Source organism: Hemitrygon akajei, chromosome 12 (genome assembly GCF_048418815.1).
Source record: "Hemitrygon akajei chromosome 12, sHemAka1.3, whole genome shotgun sequence".
NCBI classification, from domain to species: Eukaryota; Metazoa; Chordata; class Chondrichthyes; order Myliobatiformes; family Dasyatidae; genus Hemitrygon; species Hemitrygon akajei.
In genome coordinates, this window is record NC_133135.1 from 60,415,284 (window position 1) to 60,442,206 (window position 26,923).

The 26,923-nt window shown below is 37.5% G+C and overlaps 1 protein-coding gene across 1 annotated transcript in view; it reads right to left on the reverse strand.

Annotated features, from left to right (window-relative positions):
• Window positions 1-209: 209 nt before the first annotated feature.
• The window catches only part of usp1 (ubiquitin specific peptidase 1), a 29,972-nt gene continuing 3,258 nt past the window's right edge, over window positions 210-26,923 (reverse strand). Inside the window, exons 2-9 of the mRNA XM_073063222.1 lie at window positions 25,417-25,588; window positions 19,761-19,890; window positions 16,998-17,105; window positions 16,376-16,545; window positions 14,086-14,819; window positions 12,210-12,368; window positions 6,349-6,550; window positions 210-2,408 (exon numbers count right to left, since the gene is read on the reverse strand). Of these exons, the coding sequence (XP_072919323.1) occupies window positions 1,640-2,408; window positions 6,349-6,550; window positions 12,210-12,368; window positions 14,086-14,819; window positions 16,376-16,545; window positions 16,998-17,105; window positions 19,761-19,890; window positions 25,417-25,580 (2,436 nt within the window). The 5' untranslated portion in view covers window positions 25,581-25,588 and the 3' untranslated portion in view covers window positions 210-1,639. The remainder of the gene's footprint in view (window positions 2,409-6,348; window positions 6,551-12,209; window positions 12,369-14,085; window positions 14,820-16,375; window positions 16,546-16,997; window positions 17,106-19,760; window positions 19,891-25,416; window positions 25,589-26,923) is intronic.

Genomic DNA, 26,923 nt, shown 5'->3' on the forward strand with positions numbered 1-26,923 from the left:
TATTAGCCAGGGTTATTGCATGACTGCAGGAATTGTGAACAATAGATTTGGATTGGTGTTAATACCTGCTCACAGTCTAATTAACACAATTAGCATGCAATTGTACACTAAGTTAATGAAAGTATTAAAGAAATTATTTGTAATAATACATTATATGCTTTTGCCATTGTTTTATTAGGAAGTGAAAAAATAGTTGAACTTCATTAGCTCATTATGCTACAGTAAGTTATATCCAGGGCAAGGTTCAAATCAGAAGTAAAAAGTTTATGATCACAATAGTATTTCTATATTACAACAATGAAATTATTAAATTCAGGAAAACATTAAACTGAAGACAAAATTGTTAATGTTAAAGCAAAAAATAATGGTAGGTATCAGATTTGTGGTAATGGCCTTTGCTTTTAATTAACACATAAATTAAATGTAAAAAAACACATCAGTTTATGCTGCAATAAAGTTGCTGTGGTTTACTAATACACACTGATAGACACTTGTTTAGTCTCCACATTGTGCTAAATGTATCACCTCTGAGAAATTTAAAAAGTCCCAAGACATAGTATCAACATAAGCATGCAGGCTTGTCAATTCAAATAAATGTTATTGAAAGACCAATGGAGGCAATGTACAACCTTTAAGTCCATTTACAAATTTGATGTGAATAGGGCAGATTTTAAAATACCTTAGAAACTATACACTAGTTGTATAATTACACTTTATAGTTATTTTGTACAAAGTTTTATATTTACATTACAATTATCTACATTACAATGTTTAAGAAAATAGAAGACAGTGACTATATTCCAGATTTAATATACATATTCTTAAACATGTGGAGAATTTTTGAGAAGGTAACCTAGAAAGAAAGGTCCTTTTTTAGGATAGGATATGAAGTATCTACAATCATCATCCATATGACAAAGAACACAATGTCAGATATGTCTACATCAAAAGCTTGAATTAAGAGCAAAACTTTATAAACTTTTAAGATGTGTGGTTTTATTAAGATAACTCAGCAGTAGTGCCAAGACTATAATTTAGTAGATTCATTCAGACTATATATGCAGTCCAAAGTTCAGGTTTGTTCAGAGTTTATCTCAACTAACTAAATAGGAGCAGGAGAAATAGCAAATATCTGGCAGTAATCATACTTTGACTTCTAGATGGAGTAACATAGCAGTTCCTCAAGGTACTTGGAAATATTCGGAATGGAGGAGGGTTCAGTCAGAGGGATTCAGGTCAAACTCTATCTTTTACCATCCTTCTAAAATGTAGCAGTTTACATTGTTGACAGTTATAAATATCACAAGGTGTTTTACACTTAACTGTGATTTTTATCACCTTTGAAAACTAACAGCCAAACAAATTGAGGTGGAGTACAATTGTAAAATCAAAACCATCTCCTAAGGAGACAAAAAAATATATATATTTTGCACATAATCTGTGTGAATAGTGTAGTGGTGTTAATGTTCAGAAATTTAGAGCCTGCAATTTTTTTCAGTTGAACATCAATTTGGAGGCTTATTTTAATCAGACTGTTTTGATTATGCTTGATTCATGAAGCTTCACTAGCAAGGTTTGAAAATAATCCCCTTAAACAAGCAGTTAAATTACTTAGAACAAATTTCTTCAAGTTCATTTTTTATGGGTTTGTCATTTTCTTGTAAAACAACAAATATGGGGTTGATGCACAAGAGGTCGATGGAGAAAGTGAGCTGAGAAAATCTTGCTCATCTATAAGCTTCACCTCAGCATCATCAAACAACATCCATTTTCCTTCATACTCCTGCAGACTACAGCAGCGTTGAGGAACCCCATTTTCTGGGGTATTCCTTCCAATTTTTGGTATTCCACATGGACCGTTAAAACTGCTTTGGCTGTTGAGGAAACAATTATATTTGTCTTCAAAGTTAACCAGGTCCAATTTGTCATTTTCTTTCAGTGCAAATCCAGGTTTTTCAGGGACAATCTTATTCTTGGAGATATACGGTTCAAAGCTAGACAATTTTTTTTGTCCACCTAGGAGCCCAACACTTTCTGCATTCTTCTTTGCTGTTTTACCAGATGCTGTTGCTTGAAAGTTTCCTTTTAATTTAACTGATATTTCTCCATCATCATATTCATGTGAATAAGTAGAGATTTTTGCCTGTTCTTCACTGACTGATTCCTGTTTCATACTATATGCACAGTTCAATGCAGGTTCTTCACTGGGCATCTCTTGACTGCCAAAATATGTCATTTTTATATAGGCTGTGTAATGACCACTACTAATACTCACCCCATTATGCATGACCACAGCAAATAGTTCATAGCTGTCATTGGCCTCTTTAGTACTCCATTCTTCCAGTGAAAGTGTAAGAGGAGTCAGTAAGGGAGTGTTCACTTTTGAGAGATTGCCATAAGGTTCCAACCTAAAAGCAAAGAGACCATGAGTGGCAATGATATAGGTCTAGATTTTATAAGTGCAACAACTGCCATGCACCATTATTCCTGCATGAATATAACAGCAACTTGGGGGTTTCCATGTTTCATAGAAATTACAAAGTTTTTGTTGTTGATTTGGTAATAGAACCAATACAATTGCCTCCAGTTGTAGCCTTCTACAATGATATGAAGAACATTCACTCGAACTAATGCCAGCTGATGAATATGAACTGGCTGTGCTGTAAAATAACTCTAACTCTGACCCTTTGTATTGCATTATAAATCTTAATGAGAGACATATCTAGAATTGATTTGCCCCCAAAAATTTTATCTTAAAGTGCAATGTCGTTACATGAACAGTATAAAACAAGAGTTTTGTGTTATATCAGCCTCTATCATTCTTTCCATTCTGCCTACTTTTCTAACACCCCCATCATTATATTTTGATCTTTAAGCAGCACAGTATAATGTTTAAAAATGTTTGTACTGCTGAGAATTGGGCTTCACGGTTGTTAACCTTGTGAACTAATTCCAGATAGTAACATCTCCAACAGCTGAGATCTCATTTTTCAAACAGCATACTGGAAAGCAAAAAAAAACTTACCAATGCTGAATTTATACATGCAGCCAAGAGGTATGAGCAGGAGCAAGGATTGGAAGGAAGGAGAGTTGGAGGGGATTACACTGATACTATGGAACAGATCTGTGTCATAAAGGAGGAACTGTTCAGAGATATTGCCACCATTAAAGGTGAATATATTCTCAGTATCTGATGAGATCAATCCCAGGAAACTTTTGGAAGCAAGAGAGGAGATTGCTGGAGCTCTAACAAAGATTCTTGCATCTTCATTAGCCACAGAGGATAACGAATAATACTCCCTTTTTCAAGGAGAGCAGTTGAGATGAGGCAGGAATCTACAGACCAATAAGCATTTCATCAATTAAATGAAAATTATTGGAAAAAAATTAAGGAACAGGATTAATGTTCTCTTGGAAAAGCAGAGGCTGATTATTTTGTGCAAGGGGAGATCTTGTCTCACAAATTAGATGAGTTTTTCTGAGTACGTTACTAAGCAAATTGATGAGCTTAAATTGGTTTGATATGAGAAATTTAAAGCAAATCCAAGGAGCAAGTTTTTCTACACAGAGTGTGCTAGTTATCTGGACCGTGCTGCCACATCAAGTGATCGTGGGGTGCTATTTCTGACTAGACAGTAACTAGTGATTTACCAGAGGGACTGGTGCTGGGACCATTGTTATTTGTCAAAAACTTAACATATATGGTAGACTTTTCAGTAGGGTCACTGGTGACATAAAAATTGGTGGAACAGTAGATAGTGAAGAAGATTGTGAAAGATACAATGGGAGTTGGGTAGGGAGGCAAAGGCAATTTAATTCAGACAAATGAAGGTAATGCATTTGGGGAAGTCAAATACTAACAGGATACGTACAATAAATAGTAGGGATCTTGGGGTGCAAGTTCACAGCTCCCTAAAAATGGCAATACGTGTAGAGAGTGGCATTTGGCATGTTTGCCCTCATGTAACAACTTTACTAAACATTGGTCAAGCCATGCAGAACAATGTACAGTTCCAGTCACCATACTACAGGAAAAATGTGGTAGAATAGAAGTCTTAACTTACAAGAGATTGGATAGGCTGGGTCTATTCTCACTGAAATGTAAACTGAGAGACATTGAGGAATATAAAATTCTGAAGGCATAGACAGTGTAGTCAGAACCTTTTTAGAAGAAAAGTCTAAGCACCAGAGGGTACAAGTTTAAGGTTAGAGGGAGAGAGAAATTAAAAGAAGATCCAAGAGTAAGATTTTCCAGGGGGGAATGGTTATACGGAATGAGCTGCCAGATAAGGTGGTAAAGGTATATACAATTACACATTTTAAAAAGGAATTTGAACTTGGATAGGAAAGGAGTAGAGTGATGTAGGTGGGGCTACTGCAGGTAAATGGGATTAGGTTAGATGGGCATTTTGGTTGGCAAGGATGAGTTAGACCAAATGACTCTATAAAGTCTAAAACATGGTTGAATTTTTGTGGGAATTTCAAGATTATTCATGAATAGCATTATTCAATGCCGGCCACAGACTCCAAATATTTAAACATTTGATTATATTCTAATGTCACAATCATAAACTGAAACTTCTACTCTTCTAGATAGGTATGGTACATTAAATATGTTTTCCAGCTCTGGTAATTTGTGACAAATGCATTAATTTTGCATGTAACATTCTCAAGGTGGAGGATAAACATCCAGAAATCATGGTGCACTTTGGCACAAATAACATAGGTAGATAAAGGGATGAAGTCCTGCAGAGTAAATATAGGGAACAAGGGAGGAAGTTAAAAAGCAGGACCTTGAGTGTAGTAATCTCTGGATTACTTCCAGTGTCATATGCTAGGTGAATGTCACGGGAAATTGAGGCCCTGAAGAAAGGGTCTCAGCCCAAAATGTCAACTCTTTACTCATTTCCATAGATGTTGTCTGACCTGCTGAGTTCTTCCAGCATTTGGTATCTGTTGGCATTGGAAGGGGAAAAAATAAAATAACTTTGGCCGAGAAAATAAAGGATAATCCAAAGAAATTTGAAGTATTTTAATGGAGAAATTATAATGAGAGAGGAAGAGAGAGATGAATGGAGAGGTCTTGGGCGGTAGTCCACATTGCAGACATGGTAGTGTAAAGGTTAAGGGTAAAGCTTTGCAACAACAGCTGCAAGACCCCACTACAGTCTTTAAGTAATCTGCTTATTCTCCCTTTGACTTGTGTGGATTTCCTCTGGGTGCCTCCAGTTTCTTCCCACATTCTAGAGATGTATGGGTTAGGGTTAGTAAGTTCTGGCCATACTCTGTTGGTCTGTAAGGATGGTGACACTCGATTTCACTGCATGTTTCAATGTACATATGACAAATGAAGCTAATCTTTTTTTAATCTTTTCTCAGCGCAGGACATACTCCAAATTTTAAAAGTTATGAAGGCAGGCAAATCTCCAGAGCCTGACCACATAAATCCAAGAACACAGTGGCAGGCTAAAGAAATTGGAAGAGCTCTGAGATATTTGCATCAATGCTAACCACGGGTGAGGTGCTGGTATGGGTGGAGGATAGCAAATGTTGGGCCTTTACTAAAAGAGGGCAGCAAAACAAAATCCTGGGAACTGTAGGCCAGTAAGTCTGTAGTAGCTAAGATACTAGAGAGGATCAGTTGGGCCAAAGAGCCCACTGCTGTGCTGTATAACTCTAACTCTAATGTAGATTTGTATAATATTTTGCATGTAGTCTTAGTTGCTATATCTAGTCCATGAAAAAAGTAATTTCACATAGACGACCTCTGAAAATGTTCCATTCTTCTGCTTCTGTATCTCAGAAGTGGCAAACAATGATCATCTCCAAAGGCAATCAACATTCAATGCCAGATTACCCCACCGTCAAAAATTCATACATTATTCAGCAGAAACTCAACTGGTCCAACCACAAATAATGTGTGCTGGCAAAAGAAGGTCAGAGACTGGTTGAGCAGCACCAAATGACTGACTTCCTATGACTGTAAAGCTTTTTCACCATCTATATGCTAAAAGTCAAGGCTGAATATTCCCCACCTGCCTGGAGGGATACAACTACAGTTATTCTCAAGGAGCTTCAAACTATCCAGAACAAAGCAGCCAACATTGGCATACTATAAATAAACAACTACCCACCCACTATCCGTCATTCTCTTCACCTGAAAAATAAATATTTTGCACTACTGGGGGACAGAGAAATTGTTCATATTCTTAATATACAGGAATGTGAATTTGTTATCCCTCTAGTTTTCAGTCAGATATGATGGCTATTTATAACAAAGAGGAAAGAAAAGTGTTGGGGTAGTAGTATAAAACAGAATACATAGATTTAATCAATGTTCATACTTACTCTGAGTTGCATGCTGCAAAGCACTTCAAGTGGATTGTCACAACTTCTGGCATCTTGTCAAACAACAAGCTGCGTTCAGCTTCTGTGTAATGATGACAGTTTTCACAGAAATATTTGTCTTCACCAACGATTCTTTCCACTGAAGCAAACTGTGATATTGCCCAGTTCAGTGTTTTTATCTCCATCTTCGGTTCTGGTGAGACTAGAAGAAATGAAATTACAAAAATCTAAAAATCACTCCAAGTTTTCTTGTAATTTTCCCCTTTAGTTCCTAGAATCAGCCTCAAGAGTCTTCACAGCACTGACTCCCTGGTGATTCAGTTGGAAGAAGACCATTTGGTCTGTTGATTCCTATCAGTTGTATATAAACAATCCAAGTAGTTCCACTCCCCTCCTGTCCATAAGGTCAGATTTTAATTTTCTTTCAGATGCCCAGTTTTCATTTGAAAGCTACAACTGTAAATACACAAGATTGCTGCCAGTACCTCCAGATCCTAACCATTTGCAGCATTTGGAAAATAAAAAAGCCATGTCATATTTGGTTCTTTTTCCATTGACCTTCATTTTATGTTCTCTGTTTCTTGAGCTTTTCTACCAATAAGAATAGTTTCTATCAACATCCTTCATGAATTTGAACACTTCTGTTAGATTCCTTATGGCCTCTGGTTCCAAGAACAATGCCAGCTTCTGCAGCCCATGCACATTTTAAAGTAACTCATCCCTGAATCATTTTAGTAAAATCTCTTCTGAACTGTCCACAAAGTACTTGCAACTTTCCTTAAGTATGGTGCTCAAAACTGATTAAAAGACTCCAGCAGTTGCCAAACCAGTGTAATATAAAAGGGAACCGGAACAAGGGGTCACAGGAGATTTCTTCTTAGAAAGACATGAAAGATTAAGCTAAGGGAATGGGTGTGATAGGATTGTTATGCTGAGAGTAGCCCTGAACTAGATGGTCTAAAAGGCCTCAGGCACCTCCAATCACGTGTGGAAGAAAAATTAAGAGGAAAATTAAATTTTATTGTCAAGCTTGACTAGCTAAGTATTGCTGAAGACTTGGATCATGAGGGTGACAGGATAAGATGCAGACGCTGCCTTGCTTGTGCAAGCTAACAATAGCCAGCAATATGTCATGCCAATGATGTGTTGTTACCTTCATCTGAGACTGTCAAGCTAATACAGAAACTGACTGTAGACATGCAATTCTAATTTCGTGTATCGCACAGGAACATTTATAGACTTCCTGATACCCAAGAAGTGCTTCTTGAACAAATATGTTTGGCTGTTGGCTATTACCCAAAATTTATTGTATAAATTTAAGATGTAACCTGTCATTGGTGGAGTCATAAGGCAATAGACTAGAAAAGGCCTCATAAAATAAATGATAAAGAAAAACTGATTCCAGAACTGACTCTTGGAGAATTCCACTGTACATTTCCCAGACTTCCCACTTTCATCACAATTGTTCCTTGTTACTTAATCATTTTACGTAACCATGGTTACTTAACCATAATAAGTCCATTATCGTTACCTCTTCTATGCCATGCATTTCAACCTTGATGAAAGAATTCCATTCTAAGACACAACATCAAATAACCTTTGCAAATCCATCGATGGTAAAACTACAATAATCTGATATCTATGCAGATATCTGAATGGTTTAGCATCTGGCTCACCAAGTGATGAGTGTTCACTGGGGCCCCATTTCCCAAATTTCCTTTCCATTTGCATAAATAGAACTAGAAAATTTATATTATAGAACAAGACTGTTTAGGAACAGGTCATCTATTACAGGAAAGATGCTAGTATGGATAAAAGATTGGCTGACTGGCAGGAGGCAAAGAATGGGAATAAAGAGTGTCTTTTCTGGTTGGCTGCTGGTACTATGGTTTTCTGCAAGGGTTGGTGTTGAGACCACTTCTTTTCATATTATTTATCAATGATTTGGATGACAGAATTGATGGCTTTGTAACCAAGTTTGAGGATGATACAAAAATAGATGGAGGGGCAGGCGGTGTTCAGGAAGTAGGGAGTCTGCAGAAGGACACAAGGAGAATGGGCACAAAAGTGGCAGATGGAATACAGTGTAGGGAAGTGTATGGTCATGCACTTTGGTAGAAGGAATAAAGGTGCAATACTTTCTAAACAGGGAGCAAATTTAGGAATAAAAGGTACAAAGGGACTTGGGAGTCCTCGTGCAGTATTTTCCAAAGGTTAACTTGCAAGTTGATTCAGTGGCAAGGAAGGCGAGTGCAATGTTAGCATTCACAGAGGACTAGAATATAAAAACAAGGGTATAATATTTATTCATTCCCATAGATGCCATATTCATTCAGCATTTTGTGTGTGTTGCTTCGAATTTGCAGCATCTGCAGAATTTCTCATGTTTAGGATATAATGCTGAGGCTTTATAAAGCATTGATCAGACCACACTTGGAATATTTTGAGCAGTTTTGGGCTCCTTATCTGAGAAAAGATGTGCTAACATGGAGGCACACCCACCAAAACCGAGAGCACAGACAGACCAGAGGTTTGATCGATCTAAGCATCAGATCAATTTGGAAAGGTCAGGTATGGACAGAAATGTGGTGGCAAGTTCCAGGGACAAATCTTATCGAAATGACAGAGCCCAGGTCCTAGAGTGAAGAATGAGCCAATGTTTGGATGAGCCAGATTGATAAGGCAGGGTGTTGGGACCAAAGGCATTGGTCAGGCCAGACCTTCTCACTGCTCTGCAATGTTTACTCGGCTCTGTGCTGCAGTGATGCCTGGCTTTGTGTCTGTGGTCTCACATTCTGAATGCTATTTGTTTACATTCATCATCTGCACGATTTGTTGTTTTCCTCAGTACGTTGGGTGTTTGATGGTCTTTTTATAGGCTCTTTTGAGTTTCCTTGTTTTATGGCTGCCTGTAAGGATATGATTGATAATAAATGTACTGTACTTTGAGAGGGTCCAGAAGAGATACGAGGTATGAAACATATGAAAAGCACTTGATGGCTTTGGGCTTGTACGCACATTTTATAAGAATGAGGGGAGATCTCATCAAAACCTATGGGCTGCCTTAATGACTGTCACCGGGTAGCACTTTGAGAGGTTGGTCATGACTAGACTGAACTCCTGCCTCAGCAAGGACCTGGACTCATTGCAATTTGTCTATCGCCACAATAGGTCAATGGCAGACACAATCTCAATGGCGCTCCGCACAGCTTTAGACCACCTGGACCTACGTCAGGATGCTGTTCACCGACTATAGCTCTGCATTTAATACCGTCATTCCCACAAACCTGATTGAGAAGTTGCAGAACCTGGGGCTCTGTACCTCCCTCTGCAGTTGGATCCTCGACTTCCTAACAGGAACACCACGGTCTGTGTGGATTGGTGATAAAATACCCTTCTCGCTGACAAATCAACACTGGCACACCTCAGGGGTGTGTGCTTAGCCCATTTCTCTACACTATATACACGTGACTGTGTGGCTAGGCATAGCTCAAATACCATCTATAAATTTGCTAACGATACAACCATTGTTGGTAGAATCTCAAGTGGTGATGAGAGGGTGTACAGGAGCGAGATATGCCAACTAGTGGAATGGTGCCACAGCAACAACCTGGCACTCAACGTCAGTGAAACGAAAGAGCTGATTGTGGACTTCAGGAAGGTTAAGACGAAGGAACACATACCAATCCTCAGAGGAATCAGAAATGGACAGTGAGCAGCTTCAAGTTCCTGGGTGTCAAGATCTCTGAGGATCTAACCTGGTCCCAACACATCAATGTAGTTATAAAGAAGGCAAGACAGTGGCTATAACTTTGTTAGGAGTTTGAAGAGATTTGGAATGTCAACAAATACACTCAAAAAGCTTAGATAGTTGTACCGTGGACAGCATTCTGGCAGGCTGCATCACTGTCTGGTATGGAGGGGCTACTGCACAGGACTGTAAGACGCTGCAGAAAGTTGTAAATCTAGTCAGCTCCATTTTGGGCACTAACCTACAAAGTACCCAGGACATCTTCAGGGAGCGGTGTCTCAGAAAGGCAGCGTCCGTTATTAAGGACCTCCGGCACTCAGGGCATGCCCTTTTCTCACTGTTACCATCAAGAAAGAGGTACAGAAGCCTGAAGGCACACACTCAGCGACTCAGGAACAGCTTCTTCCCCTCTACCATCTGATTCAATTATTGGACATTGAAGCTTTGGACACTGCGTCACATTAAAACAAAATACAGTATTTCTGTTTTTGCACTTTTTTAATCTATTCAATATACACAATTGACTTACTTGTTTATTTATTATTTTTCTCTGCTAGATTATGTATTGCATTGAACTGCTGCTGCTAAGTTAACAAATTTCACATCACATGCCAGTGATAATAAACCTAATCCTGATTCTGCAATGTTAAAAGGCCAAGATAGAGTGGATGTGAAGAGGAGGTTTCTTATAGTGGGGGAGTCTAGGACCAGAAGGAAGAGCCTCAGAATTGAAGGACATCTCTTTAGAACTGAAGTGAGGAACTTCTTTAGCCAGAAGCTAGTGAATCTGTGGATTTCATTGCTACAGATGGGTACGTTTAAAGTGGAGGTTGATGGGTTCTTGATTAGCAAGGGTGGAAAGGTTATGAGACGTAAGCAGGAGGATGGAGTTGAGAGGGATAATAAATCAGCCGTGATGTAATTGTGGAGCACACTCCGAATATCCTATTTCAGCCCACATGTCTTAGGGTCTTTCAGTTCAAAATGCCTGTGCTGACCATAATGCTCACTTAAATTGCACACCTGCCTGCATGTGGCCTGTATCCCTCCATTCTCTGCCTGTTCACTCGTCTGTCTAAATACCTCTTAAACACTGCTATCATTATTAGCTTCCATTACTTCCTTTGGCAGTGCATTCCAGGGCACCTACCACACTCCAAAAACTTTGCTTTGTAAATCTTTTAAATTTATCCCCTATCACCTTAAGTCTATGTCCTCCAGTATTTGATATTTTCACTTTGACAATTGACTTTATTTACCCTAACTATGTCTCTCATAATTTAGTATGCTATCAGGTTGCCCATCAGCCTCCAACCTGCCTCAGAAAATCTAGTTTGTACAAACTTTTCTTCTAGCTAATAATCTCTAATCCAGACATCTCTGTGAACCTCTTCTACAACCCTTCCGAAACTTCCACATCCTTCCTGTAATGCAGTATTGCACTACTCTCAATACTCAGAAAAGTTTTATACAACTGAAAAATGACTTTCCAACATATATATTGAACACCCTGACAGAAGGCATGTATGCCAATATACCTTCTTTACCACCCTATCTACTTGTGTTACCATCTTCAGGAAACTTGATTCCCAAGAATTCTCCATACATCAGTGCCCTCAACGGTCTTGCCATTTACTGTATACATTTACAAGTGCAATACCCCATACTTGTTCAGATTAAACGCCATCTGTGATTTCTTTGTCAACTTTCCAACTGAACTATATACTGCTTAATCGTTTGATAACCACATTTTCTACAACTCCTCCAATCTTTATGTTGACTACACACAAACAATACACTATCAACACCAATGGTCACAAATCTTCGGTCAGAATAACACCTCTCCACCACTACCCTCAGTCTTCCTCCAATCTACCCAAGTGCAAGAGAGAAAGATAAATAGAGAAAGGAGAGAATACCCAGCAGATTAAGTACTTCCACTATTTTCTACTTTTATATTACATTTCCAGCACTTCAGTAATTTGCTTTTGCAGCATTAAAATCAGATGCTGCACCACCGTAAAATTAAATACTGCATTTACTAAGTGCAAATCAAGTTATTTCTAGGTTGCCACAGTAATGGTAAAAGTCTATTTATTTAATAACTTACTCTCAGATCCTTTGTCCTTGGGGTCATTCTCTTGAACAGGTACACTAATGTCTTGGAAATTCTCTCTTCGTTCAGAGTAACACTCGCACTCTAAGCATCGTGTTCTTAGAACTAATTGTCCTTGGAACATTCCATCTATCATCTCTAAGCCAGACAGCTCTAGACAAACAAAAAGCAACTGTTAAAACAACAGTTCGTAAAACAGAAACCACGTAGCTGTGGAGCCAAGAGAGTTGAGATTTTTGAGAGAGATAAATTGCAAAAGTTAAAGTTCCTGCACACTTGCCTGCCAAAATATTTAATGTCTTTTTGTTTTATTCATTGGAACAGATATCAGCAAACCAAACTATTTGCTGAAACATTATGAATGAGACAATGAATTCTAGAAACCATTAAGTATTGTACTGTATTGTATTGTATAGGAATCATTTCTATATATGGAATGCCACATACAAATCTCATCATAAAATTTACAACAAGGCAATTGAGTACTTACTCTGTAAATTCCAACTAAACAACTGATCACAAATTGAAAGAAAAAGCAGAGAAACGCTAAAGCTCAAATACAATTTCGAATGATATGGTACAATCTAGAGAAGCATTTTGAAATTTCTCCTGTGGAGGGCCACAATTATAAACCCGATTAAAGGAGGAAATAGATTCCCCTTTGATATTTTACACTACCATTGTACCAAATCATTGTACTAACATGGAAAAATGATTGAATTGTCCACAAGTGTTAAAGTATACCATGTGGAATACAGTTGTACAAATAAGGGAATAAGTAGTTTGCATCTTCTATAAAAATACTCACCAGTGTCACCTTCATTAGTCAGATCTTAGTTTTAAATAGGAAATATGTTGGAAAATAATCCATTATCAAAAAGCTATAAAGGGCTATGTTATACCATACGATATAGGAGCAGAATAGGCCATTTTGGCCCATCAAATCTGCACCAATTTATCATGGCTGATCCAATTTTCCTCTCAGCCTTCTCCCCATATTCCTTCATGCTCTGACCAATTAAGAATCTATCAAACTCTGCTTTAAATATACATAAAGACTTGGCCTCCACTGCTGCCTTTGGCAAAGAATTCCACAGATTCACCACTCTCTGGCTAAAGAAGTTCGTCCACATCTCCATTCTAAAAGAACACCCCACTATTCTGAGGCTATGTCCTCAGGTCTTAGACTTTCCCATCATAGGAAACATCCACTCCATATTTATTCTATCAAGATCTTTTACCATTTGATAGGTTTCAATTAGGTCACCTATTATTCTTCTTAATTCTAGTGAATACAGGCCCAGAGCCATTTTATCCCAATCCTTCATCTACAACTTTAAATAAAACTCCAAATGTATAGTATTAGCTGGCTGATCACTAAATCACTATCCAACTGTTCAGAAATCCTGATGCTTTGGAGCCTCAATTACCACACTCTCCAACACACACAGACTTTGGTTCCTACAGTACCTTTAAAACTCACCTAGTAGTTTATCATGTTCCTTCAAACCTACCAAGTTCAGTGGAAAAGATGTTAACTACTGTACTGTATATAACATTTTAAAATGTTTTAATATTAACCAGATGGCTTTTTGATAAGATCTCAACATACACCTCCTATTCTTCGTGTTAACTTTCAACTTGTTTGCATTTTGTAACTTTCCTTCTTGTCCCCCTCCCGGCTCTTACTTGCCTTCTTACTACTCTGTATAGAAAGATGTTTAATAATAATGGCACCATTCCCAGAATATTTAATTAGAAGATGTGTCCAACTTACAAATGGCATTATGAAATGTCAATTAAGAGAATCAATGAATCCTTGATTTGGTTCAAAAGAAAAAAATGTAATGCAACTTGTAGACTTACTAACCTGCTTTACTTGTGCTCATTCCCTCAATTTCACACAGGTCTAGATTTTTCTCACTGATTTCCTTATCACATTGGGTTGCAGAGCCTGATGAAGAACAGTGGTAATCTGTCACCACTGAGTTTACAGCATAATCTGGTTGACATCCACTTGCATCGTTGTTACTTGGTTCTTTTGTGCTTATAGTTGATGTCACTTTTCCAAGACTACAGAATTTTGAAAGTATACTTGGTTGGTTCACTGTTGGCTTCAGCCATCTTAACCCAAGTCGTGTCTTTTTCTGGGCAACGATGCCAGCAGTGCCACTTTCAGATATATTCCTAGTATCAGTATCAAACTCTTGCTCAATATTGTCTCCCGAAGATTTTCTCTTCCCTTTAGTTTGTCGCTTCCCTTGTATATTTTTTGGATCTTTTGGCAGTTTAGACCTTTTCATGGCATTGCCCACTTGCGTAACACTTTTCCTTTTACCACTTTTCTTCAGTGTTTCCTCTTTCTCCAGATCAAGCATTTCATGGTTTTCTTGTACAACATTACTGACGCTTGAGATTTCAGAAGATATTTCAGTGATTTCAGTGGATAGTTTATTCTCCACACATGTTTCGGGATCAATCTTTTCTTCAGCAGATGTATGACTCTTTAATAACTGGCAAGCTTCTAAGATGTATCCTAAAATACACTGCAAAACTTCCTGTGCATCATGCTGGAGATATCCGTCATACATTGGATTCAGCTCTCTAAAATATATGTGAACAGTCTATTAATTATTTGGTGGGACACTTGTACTCTTTTATTCAATTTTGCACAGAACTAGAATTTATTTTGTTAAATGGCAACTGCAATAATCATCTTATTCATACAACTTAGTCATTACATTAAAGCAAAGTCATGAAGAGACTTTGTCATCAGTCTTCAAAAGAGACAAGATAACTGATGACAAATAAGTCAGTGATAATAAATCTGTCTATGATTTTGATACAGAAACTAAAATGTTAAACTTTAAAATACAAGGCTTAGGAACATCAATTCATTTTAGCTCTCTGTAATATGCAAACAAGTGAATTGGTTGCCATTTGAATCAAAATCAAGTGAGTTACCTTAAATGGGTTTAGTGCTACTGAGCTATGGGACAACTGCATTTTAACTACCACTATTAGATTTACCAAATTAGGCAGAAAACAGATTTAGTAATCATAATTAGAATAAGGAAGGGAAAACAATCAGTGTAGATTTGGTTTGCAAAATACTTTGGATATACCACTACAAAGGTTATTGAGATACAATGTACAGCACCTCCTAAATCCACAATTTCTACCACCAATTCATCAGGAACATTGGAATTATGTCATATAGCATCTTGACTTGAAAATAGATCTATATTCCTTTACCCTCACTGAGTCTAAACACTGGAACTCTCTATTCAATTGCACTTGAGAATAGTCACCAGAGTGTACAACAGTTCAAGATGATTCACCACCACAATCTCAAACAATGATGGCTTGCCAGTGATGCCCATATCCCACAATAATATGAACATGTATTATGGATTGGGAGGGGTCAGATGAAGCAGGAAGTGAGAATAGGGATAGTTGAATTTGTCCCAGAGTATTTCCATATAACATTCATGGCTAAAAATAAGATTATTTTGATTCTCTAAGTAACAGAATTGTGTATAATACCAAGGATAAATTAGAATTTAATTACAGTGATAAACTAAATGATTCAATTACAATTTCAGGAGCATACAAATCAATGCAAAACTGAGATGGGCAAATAAAAATGGAGGAAAATGATAATCTTAGCTTCCTATCTTTTTCTGATAGAGTAACCTGCCAATGCAATTCAGGCAGAGGCTAACAGTAAAATAGCCAGAGTAATGATTTTTAGGCTCATGGAAAAGTGGATACTTTAAGCAAGCTAAACGACTGAAGCATGCCAATGGAGTCATATTGTGGTTCTGTAATCATCATCTTTAAGATAAGTGACACGAAGGCAAGAATAGGAAAAAGCAGCAATATAGTGCAGCGAAATCTGTCCTACCACATGTAGTTCAGAAAGTTCACCTGGAGATGAATAAATAAATGTTCATATGTTCTGATCTTAGCAAGGATTCTGATAGTTAAGATAATTAGTGAAAGACAAAATACTTAATGATTGTGACAAAGACCCCAATTTTTTGCTTATGGCTAATCATCCTATGCATACAATTTTTTTTTAAAAACACCCAAGATCTAACTTCCACATTTCTTCCTTACATACACGTAACAATTTATTCTTGCATTTAAAAACTTACCTCAATGTACCCATCAGTCTTTTAGGCTGAATAGCAAGCTCCCCCTCTGTGTAATTCTCGGCATTGAGAAGGTAGCTGGCCTGAGTCTGTTCCATCAACCCAATCAAACTATGCAAATTACAGATCAGCTCTAAGCAAACTGGCAATTCCTCTCGACCATTTGTTATGTCCTACAGCAAATGAGCATTCACAGATCAGCAATGATGTTCAAAACTTAATTGGTTTCAATCTTTCAAATCCAGCAATTATCAGGATATACTCGACTAAAATAGCTTCTATTCTTCTTTACATATTCACATTATTTTGAAAAGTAAAAAATGGCATTGTGCTTTTAATTACTTTTATTCTCCTATACTGACTTTGCAAAGTTTTATTTTGTTAGAATCCTGTTATTTCTCCTACTGCACACTGTTTTAAGATACCAATCTAGTGCTGAAGTTACCCAGTTTAAATGTTTTTAGCATTACCAGTGGACAATATATTAGTAATTCATTGTTTTGATCACACAATACTAGTAAACAAACCTATTTTAGTTACATACATTGTGGCAAATTATAATGACCTAATAATTGTGCAAGACTTTCAGCCTTATAACATACAAGTTTTTTTCCTTCTTAATTACCTGGTCTGTTTTGGGATCCTCGTCACTCTTCAGCATCTCTTGGTTCTTGATGATTATGTCATTCATAAATTCCATCCTAGTTTTAAATCCAGGGCAATAATACAACACCTAATTATTAAAAAAATATTTTTAAAAAACTGTTACAATTGTATGAATTTAGAGGGAACTCTATCAGCTTTAAATCACTCATTATGAACTGCTTAACATGTCACAGCACAATAATACTTTGTTCCTCAAGCTTTCATCTAACATTCAATGTTCTTTGAATCTATCACACAAATAAAATTTAAAATATTTTATCAACTGTTTCAATAAATTCCGCATGAAAATATTAGGACATCCAGAATTGTTTTATAGTGAAATAACTGGCATCCTGTTTATGATCCCAAAAGGGGTTATCTAATCATTTTTGCTTACAAGGAGAATGTTCCTCTATAACTCTCCTACAGTTCTTCATAGTAGTTCCCTGGGATCTTTTACATCCTGGCTAAATGAATGTGCTACTACTTGAGGCAAATCTGATAGCCAGTTATTCCATGGCAGATTCTAACCTACCATTATAAGTTTATTTTCTAACTGATATCTACCCATGAAAACCCTCCTAATTTATTTTGGAGTAACCTGGAAAAAGCTGTGGCCTTTCATTTCTTCACTGATAAATTAAGAAATCAGACTGTTATTTACTGGCTTAATTTTTCTTTTGTTAAGTGAATTACTAAAAATGTAAGATTCCTAGCTTCTAAATTGTACAAAGCTATTCAACAGAGCAGATGGCTTGAATGGGGTGTAAATGGACAGGTTGGGCTGAATGGCTTGTTTCTGAAACATGCAAAGTAATCCAATGGAACTGAATGAATTGCAGGTCTTTTTCTATCCTCACTGAAATACTAAGCAGAGAATGAAATTAGCATCACCTACTCGATATATTTACCAGAAATGGCCCAAAGTATTGAATTGCCTAAAAACAGGAACTTACTGAATTAACTTTATTCCTTACATCCTTCATATACACGAGGAGTAAAAATCTTTATGTTACGTCTCCGTCTAAATGTGCAATTTATAGTGATTTATAATACCGTAAATATTATGTACAGCAGGACAGTCAATATAACATAAAAATAGAAATACAATTGTATCATCAAGAATTAATCAGTCTGATGGCCTGGTGGGAAAAGCTGTCCCAGAGCCTACTGGTCCTGGCTTTAATGCTGTGGTAGCTTTTCTCAGATGGTAGCAGTTGGAACAGTTTGTGGTTGGGGTGACTCGGGTCACCCCTTTTTACGTACCTGTCTTTGTAAATGTTCTGAATAGTGGGAAGTTCACTTTTACAGATGTGCTGGGCTGTCCACACCACTCGCTGCAGGGTCCTGTGATTGAGGGAAGCACAGTTCCCATACCAGGCAGTGATGCAGCCAGTTAGGATGCACTCAATTGTGCCCCTGTAGAAAGTTCTTAGGATTTGGGGGCCCACACCAAACTTCTTCTTGGGGGCCCACACCAAACTTCTTCAACCATCTGAGGTGAAAGAGGCACTGTTGTGCCTTTCTCACCACCCAGCCAGTATGTACAGACCACACAATATCCTCAGTGATGTTTATAACGAGGAACTTAAAAGCTGTTCATCCTTTCAACCCCGGATCCATTGATGTCAATAGGGAATGTCCCCAGTCCTCCTGTAGTCCACAACCAGCTCCTTTGTTTTTGCGACATTGAGGGAGAGCTTGTTTCCTTGACACCACTGTGTCAGGGTGATGATTTCTTCTCTGTAGACTGCCTCATTATTATTTGAGATTAGGCCAATCAGTGTGGTATCGTCTGCAAATTTAATTAGCAGATTGGAGCTGTGGGTGGCGACACAATCATGGGTATACAGGGAGTAAAAAAGGGGGCTTAGTACAGCTCTCGGGGCACCTGTGTTGCAGGTCAGAGGTGAGGGAGTCCACTCTTACCACCTGCTAGCAATCTGACAGGAAGACCAGGAGGGTGAAGGCTGAGGTCTCTGTGCTTCTTGTCAAGCCTGGAGGGAATTATGGTGTCGAATGCTGAACTTTAGTCCAGGAACAGCATTCTCACATAAGCATCCTCTTTTCCAGATGTGTAAGGACAGTGTGTAGAGCTGTGGCTATTGTGTCATCTGTCGATCAGTTGCATCAGTAGGCGAATTGTAGGGAGTCCAGCGTGGGTGGTAGCATGCTACAGATGTAGTCCTTGACCAGCCTCTCAAACTATTTGCTTAGTATTGAGGTGAGTGCGACAGGACGCTAGTCATTCAGACATGTTATCTTGGTCTTTTTAGGTACAGGAACAATGGTGGATGTTATGGAAGTGAATGTGCATATAGTCCCCATAAAACAAGATGTGAGCCAAAAATTTAAACAAAAGATACTCACTTTGTTTACCAAGGTTCAGTTTCAAAACTAAATACTTCCATTTTCACCCAATTCATGTTCATTTTTAATGTCAAGTCAATTGATCGAAATCTCAATAAACATTGTGATTTTTTTAAAAATTAGAGTACATTTTTGAGACTAGCATTCCAGTTTAAGTCATGAAGATAATAATCCACACTGGAAGCAAGACAATTTAAGTCAAAAGAACACAGATTTAAAAACTCATATTCAAATTTCAAACTTAACAAAAAATCACAATTTTTAAAATAGCTGCTTCCTCAGTTACAAAAACAGATATATAACATATAACTTGACTGATGCTACTAATGAAGACATTCTGGGGACTGGCACTACCAACGTCAGAATACTTTACCTGAAGCACACTATTGAGATAACATGTATTTCCCAAATTGTTTAGGCCAACAAATGGCAGAAGCTGCTCTCTCTTTTCATAATCAACTGTAGAAGCTACCAGCTGGGTTCCAGAAACAGTCTTGTCACACCTATTTAAATTTGAACAAATGGGGGAAAAGTGATAAATCGGGACACTAGAACAATAATCAATTCTGAACAAAAAACATATTACAATAGTTCAAAGTCAGATCACATTAAGTGAATGACTTAATGTAAAGAAGGAACAATGGATAGCTGCAATATAGATGGTAAATACATTATAATCATGAACTGATAAAAGGATGAGAAGCATAGATGTCATTTGTGGGTCACAGAAAATCAGCTCAGTTACCTGAAGACTACTGTTCACCATATAGTCTGCTAACATGATATTTTTTGACATGGTGCATAAAGTATTTTAAAGGTATCCTTTATTCAGCATCATCATGTGCAGTGTTGTATGACATAGGTGATCATGGTCTCATGACCATGATTTTCATGGCAAATTTTTTCTAGAGGTGGCTTGCCATTGCCGCCTTCTGGGCAGAGTATTTACAAGACGGGTGACCCCAACTATTATCAATACCCTTCAGGGGTTGTCTGCCTGGCATAGTTGCATAACCAGGACTTTGTGATATGCATCAGCTGTTCATACGATCATCCACCACCTGCTTCCATGTCTTCACATGACCCTGGTCAGTGGGCTAAGCAAGCGCTACACATTGCCCAAGGGTGGCCTGCAGGCTAGCAGAGGGAAGGAGCGCCTTTGGTAGAGATGTATTAATACAATTTAAAATACGCAAGTGCAAAGGTAAGAAGAATGAAGAACATCGGTTATATTTTCAAAGAAAAATGATAGTTCTTAATTGCTAGGTAGCATATATGAACTATTAAAACTGAACTGCTTGTTGATCATAGCAAGGGAGATTACATTTTCAGCTATGGAATTTAATAACAAAATCAGAATATTAAAAAATATTTGCAGAAATTATCAATTCAGAATAATTAAAGTTATATATGAAGAAAACAATAAACCTATATAAGTTAATAAGCTCTCTCCAATCCACTTTGTCTATATATGAAAGAACCTTATGGATTGGCTACAAATGTGTAGATTTATTAACTATTCTCAATCTACTTGAACACTTTGATTTTAAACATGATTTGAATCAGCTTAATATAAAGTCCTTTCTGGTGCAGAAACCAGGTGAGCAATGTTCAATCAGAAGAACTAATTCTCCCATTTGTTTGTTCACAGCCTTCCTCTTCTTTCAGCTGCCCAGTCTCCCAAATTTAAAGTTATGCTTCAACAATGCTCTAATATTGTACAGATGGCTAATCTGTTAGATTTGCTATATTTTATTTAATACTGTACAAATCTATTTTGAATTTGAAAATAATATGAACTTGTTTGGTGGAGATTATACAATTGTGAATATTTCAACTGATGTTTATTGCAAAAATTTTATGTAAATGTTCTTTGAAAGTAAGTTGAATAAATGTTCCTTCAAATTCTATTACATTACCCAATATTTGAGTAAATCTATTTGCAGATAACAATGAAAGTTGCTGAAGGGAATACAAGGAATTTCGTCTATATAGATTTACAAAGGCTGGTTAGTAAATGAGAATCACTGAATAAAAGTGTCAATGATAGAAAACATTTAACCTTCTGTTTTTGAAAGAGAACTGTAGTTAGCATAGATACCAAGAACCAGTGCAACGACCACTACCATATAAATTTGTGGAGTAAAATTTCAGATTTGCAAATGACACCAAAGTTGGATGGGCTACAGGCTCCTCTATCTTCCCAGAACATCAGTGTAGAAAGAGCATGGATACTAGGTTGTTAATGTGAGAACAAGGGTAATTACAAAAATTAGTTCAGGTCGGGAAGTTGCCCCTTGGTCTCCTCAACTCTGTTCGAAGTGGCCTACCCCTTATTCTTAAACTGTGGCCTCTGGTTCTGGACTCCCCCAACATCGGGAACATGTTTCTTGCTTCTAGCGTGTCCAATCCCTTAATAATCTTAAATGTTTCAATCAGATCCCCTCTCATCCTTCTAAATTCCAGTGTATGTAAGCCCAGTCGCTCCAATTTTTCAACATATGACAGTCCCGTCATCCCGGGAATCAATCTCGTGAACCTACGCTGCACTCCCTCAATAGCAAGAATGTCCTTCCTCAAATTTGGAGACCAAAACTGAACACAATACTCCAGGTGTGGTCTCACCAGGGCCCTGTACAACTGCAGAAGGACCTCTTTGCTCCTATACTCAACTCCCCTTGTTATGAAGGCCAACATGCCATTCGCTTTCTTCACTGCCTACTGTACCTGCATGCTTACTTTCAGTGGCCGATGAACAAGGACACCTAGATCTCGTTGTACTCCCCCTTTTCCTAACTTGACACCATTTCAGATAGTAATCTGCCTTCCTATTCTTGCCACCAAAGTGGATAACTCACATTTATCCACATTAAACTGCATCTGCCCACTCACCCAACCTGTCCAAGTCACCCTGCATTCTCCTGACATCCTCCTCATATTTCACACTACCATCAGGCTTTGTGTCATCTGCAAATTTGCTAATGTTACTTTTAATCCCTTCATCTAAATCATTAATGTATATTGTAAATAGCTGCGGTCCCAGCACCGAGCCTTGCGGTACCCCACTAGTCACTGCCTGCCATTCTGAAAAGGACCCGTTAATCCCTACTCTTTGTTTCCTGTCTGCCAACCAATTTTCTATCCATGTTAGTACCCTACCCCCAATACCACGTGCTCTAATTTTGCCCACTAATCTCCTATGCGGGACCTTATCAAATGCTTTCTGAAAGTCTAGGTACACTACATCCACTGGCTCTCCCTTATCCATTTTCATAGTTACGTCCTCAAAAAGGTCAATGAGGGAAATGTATTTGATGTTGTCTATACAATGGCGTGTGAAGTCTTAGATATTAAATATAGAGAGAGCACCAAGATGCCCAAGACAACTATGCACAGTACTGTAGTAATTTTATGCACTGCACCATACTTTAGCCACAAAAAAAAATTTCATGACATAATCTGAGTGATGATAAACCTGACTCTGATATGGGTCTCCTATGGACTGAGAGTGGGAAGGGGACAGAGAGAAGGGAATCATAGTTGACAAAAGGTGAAGGGAGAAGGGAGAGAGTGGGAAGCACCAGAGAGACATTCTGTAATGATCAATAAGCCAATTGTTTGGAATCAAATTACCTTGCCTGATGTCTCAGTGCCAAGTGTGTCTGCACCATCTCCCCACCTCTGGCATTCTGTCTTAGACTTTTGCACAGCACTGTTTGCACTGAAGAAGGCATTTGATAGTTTACTTGTCAAAATGAAAGACTGATAGCAAAAGATTGTTTCGCTGCCTGAAAAGACAGACATATTGGAGCACCACCTAATTTGCAACAAGGACCATCTATTTTTAGTAATATTTTGACAGATAGATTCCGGATGAATTTTAATGCTGGTAAATGTGAAGTTCTTGGTACGGAGAATAAGAAGTGACAGTATAAACTAGAAGAAACAATTTGAAAATATGATAATTGTGTAACATTAAGAACATAGATATCTGGAACTATACTTGCATGGTACTTTGACAGAGCATGTTGAGAAAAAAGGTCACAAAAGTAGTAGCTAACATATCATTATAAATTTAAAAAAAAGCTCAGCCACCCTGGACTATTCTGATCTGCACTTTAGGAAAGATGTGATAGGTTAAAAGGGAGTGTGTATTTACAAAAATTATTCTAGAGATCAGTGTTATTCTGTGGATTTACTAAACAAATTGAGGTTGACCTTGTTCCAGACAAGCTTGTGAACCTTTGGGATTCAGTAACAGAGGTATCTGGGCGTACATAAACTTTTGAAATTACACAACGTGTAACTTGCTGAAAAATCAAATGGGATCCTAAACATTAATAAAACAACTATACAAAAGCAGAGATGGGATTCATTGTAAAGGTTATAAATCTGATGCCATGTGCCTGTGATCCAGTATTTTTTTTGAAGCACCTATGCATACATATATAGTAATAAGCTACTAAAGCATAGAAACAGGCCCTTTGGCCCATGTAGTACGTGCCAAACTTACTCTGCATAGTCCCATCAACCCAAACCTAGACTATAGCCCTCAATACCCCTCCTATTCATGTACCTATTAAAAGTTCTCTTAAATATTGCAACCGAGCCTGCATCCAGCACTTCCGCTGGCAACTCATTCCACACTCACATTACCATCTGAAGCAGATCCCCCTCAAGTTCCTCTTAAATATTTCACCTTTCATCCTTAAACTATAACCCTAGTTCTAGTCTTACCCAACTTCACTGGAAAAAGCTTGCTTACATTTACCCTATCTATAACACTTAATTTTGTACCCTGCTAATCTCCCCTCATTTTCTTACACTTGAGGGAATAAAATCCGAACATATTCTACCTTTCTCTGTAACTCAGGTCTCAAATCTTGGCAAAATCCTTGTAAATTTTCTCTGTATTCTTTCAATCTTATTGATATATTTCTTGTTGGTAGGTGACCAAAACTGGAGAGATTACTTAAAATTTGGCCTCACCAACATTTTAAACAATTTCACAGTAACATCCCAACTCTTGCACTCAGCACTCTGATTTATGAAGGCCAATATGCCAAAAACTCTCTTTACCCTTGAGGTACTCTTTCATCTTATCTATCAGAGTAATCTCATGCCTTCTTTTAACCATGGTTTCCCTCTTAAATGTTCTCTTACAAGTGCCTCATTTGTTCCTTACTGCCTTTGCCTAATATATACCTTCTTCTTTACCAGGACCTCAATACCCTTCGAAAACCAAGATTCCCTTGCCTTCTTTTCTAACAGGAATATATAGTTTCTGTACTCAGTATTTCACTGTTGAAGGCCTCCTACTTACCAAGCATCCCTTTACCAGAAAACTACCTCTCCCAATCCATACTTGTCAGACCCTTTCTTCGATTTAGAATCTCAGGGACCAGTCCCATCTTTCTCCATAATTATCTTGAAATTAATAAAATTATGATCACAAGGTCCTACACACAGTTGTCAACCGCCCTGTCTCTTTACCTAATAAGATATTCAGAATTGCATATGTACTTGTGCATATGACAGAAGCAGAGGATACAGATTCAAAGTACTGAATGAAAACCAAGCACTGAGAACATTTTTAAGAAAATAGAATTTTATAATTTGTAACTAACTGCTAGCAAGGATGATGGAGACAATCAATGAAGGTTTTCAAAACTGGATAGGCACTTTTGGGAAAATAACCAGCAAGGTTAAAGAAAAAAGGGTGATGTGGGACTGGCACTGAGAGGAATTCACTGAGCCAGGTGGCTTCTTTCTGTGTCCTAGCATTTCTATCTGATACCAGAGTCCACCTGTGCTGATAAGCTGAAGTTCAAGAAACAAAATGGCACAACATGACATACCTTTGAAACAATCTAGAAAGTTCCCTTATTATTTCAACTTAACACTTGAAGGCACATTTATGATTTAACTATGTATAGTTCTCTTGATTGAAAAAAAATAAACCAAATAATGCTGATGATAGCAAATTTTAGTTTGCAAAATTTATATGTGTAGTAAATATTGCAACATACTTATCTAGCCTTTTTGGCTCCGAAGGACAGTGTTCAGTTTCTTCCTTCTCAGTAAAATCAAGAGCTCGTTTGGCTTCTTTTTTCTGAAAGAATTTAAGGGAAAGTCGTTTTCTTTTGTTAGGGCTCCCCCTTCCATTACACTCATTCTGGACTAGGCCAGGCATCCTCTTTACTAGAAAACAGAAACAAACATTGTGGATTAAATAACTAAGAGCTATATGAGCTTGTTAAGTATATAAATTTAGTGCATCATGAACTATTTAAAGCCTGTTATAAATCTCTTAAGTTGCTTTATGAAACCAGTACGAAAATTAAATTAGGAAATGGATCAAAATGCAAATTTAGTATCTGCTGAGATTGCCAGACACCTGAATCCAACCTTAATAAAATAATTCCGAGCTTCTTAAACACTATAATTTGTCTGAAATGATGATATGATTTCTACTATTTCACAGTGTAATGTCTTATTAGAAAATGCTCTTAAAAGACAAAATCTTACAAATTATTGATTTTAAATTTAACTATACAGTATACATTTCCTCCTTTGAACTTCCCTCACTGAGGACATTTACAGTAGCAGGAGCATAAAGAAGGCCTGAAAGGTCATCAGGGAAACCAGTCACCCCAACTATAAACTGTTCCAGCTGCTTCCATCTAGCAAATGGTAGCACAGAATTAAAGCAGAACCAACAGGCTATAGGACAGCTTCTTTCTACAAACTAATAAACTTACAAATTCACATGTCTGTACATTACGACCGAGTCATAACACAAAGATTTGTACTTCCGCAAGTTGTGGGACGGATGAAAGATTTAAATAAATTCAGTACAATATATATTAGCTAAACCCACTCACAGGGAAGGCTTCAGGAGTAAACCCCAAGGGAAAAATTTGGAGGTGTTGTCCCTAAGGCAGAGGGGGAGCTTGCTCTCCATATTGTGCTACCCTGGCTTGCATATCTAGGCAGATAGGATGCAACATCCATGGTTGACCCCGTGGAGACCTCAGATATATATTGTTCAACTCTTTTAAAAGTTTGTAGCATCTGAAGAATTGAAACAATGCTATGCTATTTATATTTTGCTTAAGATAACAAAATAGTTAGTATTCCTTGCAGACTCATTGAATGTTATACAATGACAGTAAAGGTGAATATAATTGCATGATAAGTAATAACATGCACTCATGTGCATTTAATAGAAAAACTGGATACACAAAAAACGAATCAAACAGGAGCATAAAATACCAATTTGGATTTTAAATAATAGTGAACAGATTACAGAGGCATTATTATGTACATTTATTAGAACCTAATAAAATATTCAGTTGCGGAGCACCAGTTGCTAATATCGAAATGTTAAGAAAGGTGATAGAACATTTCAGGGAATTAGTATTACTTAGTTTAACTGCTGTGAAAATTAATGATTCCACTACTAAACAGAAAGTCATAGAAACAAAAAGGATATTAATGAATAGTGAGTATAGATTTAAAATGGACAGGTATGGC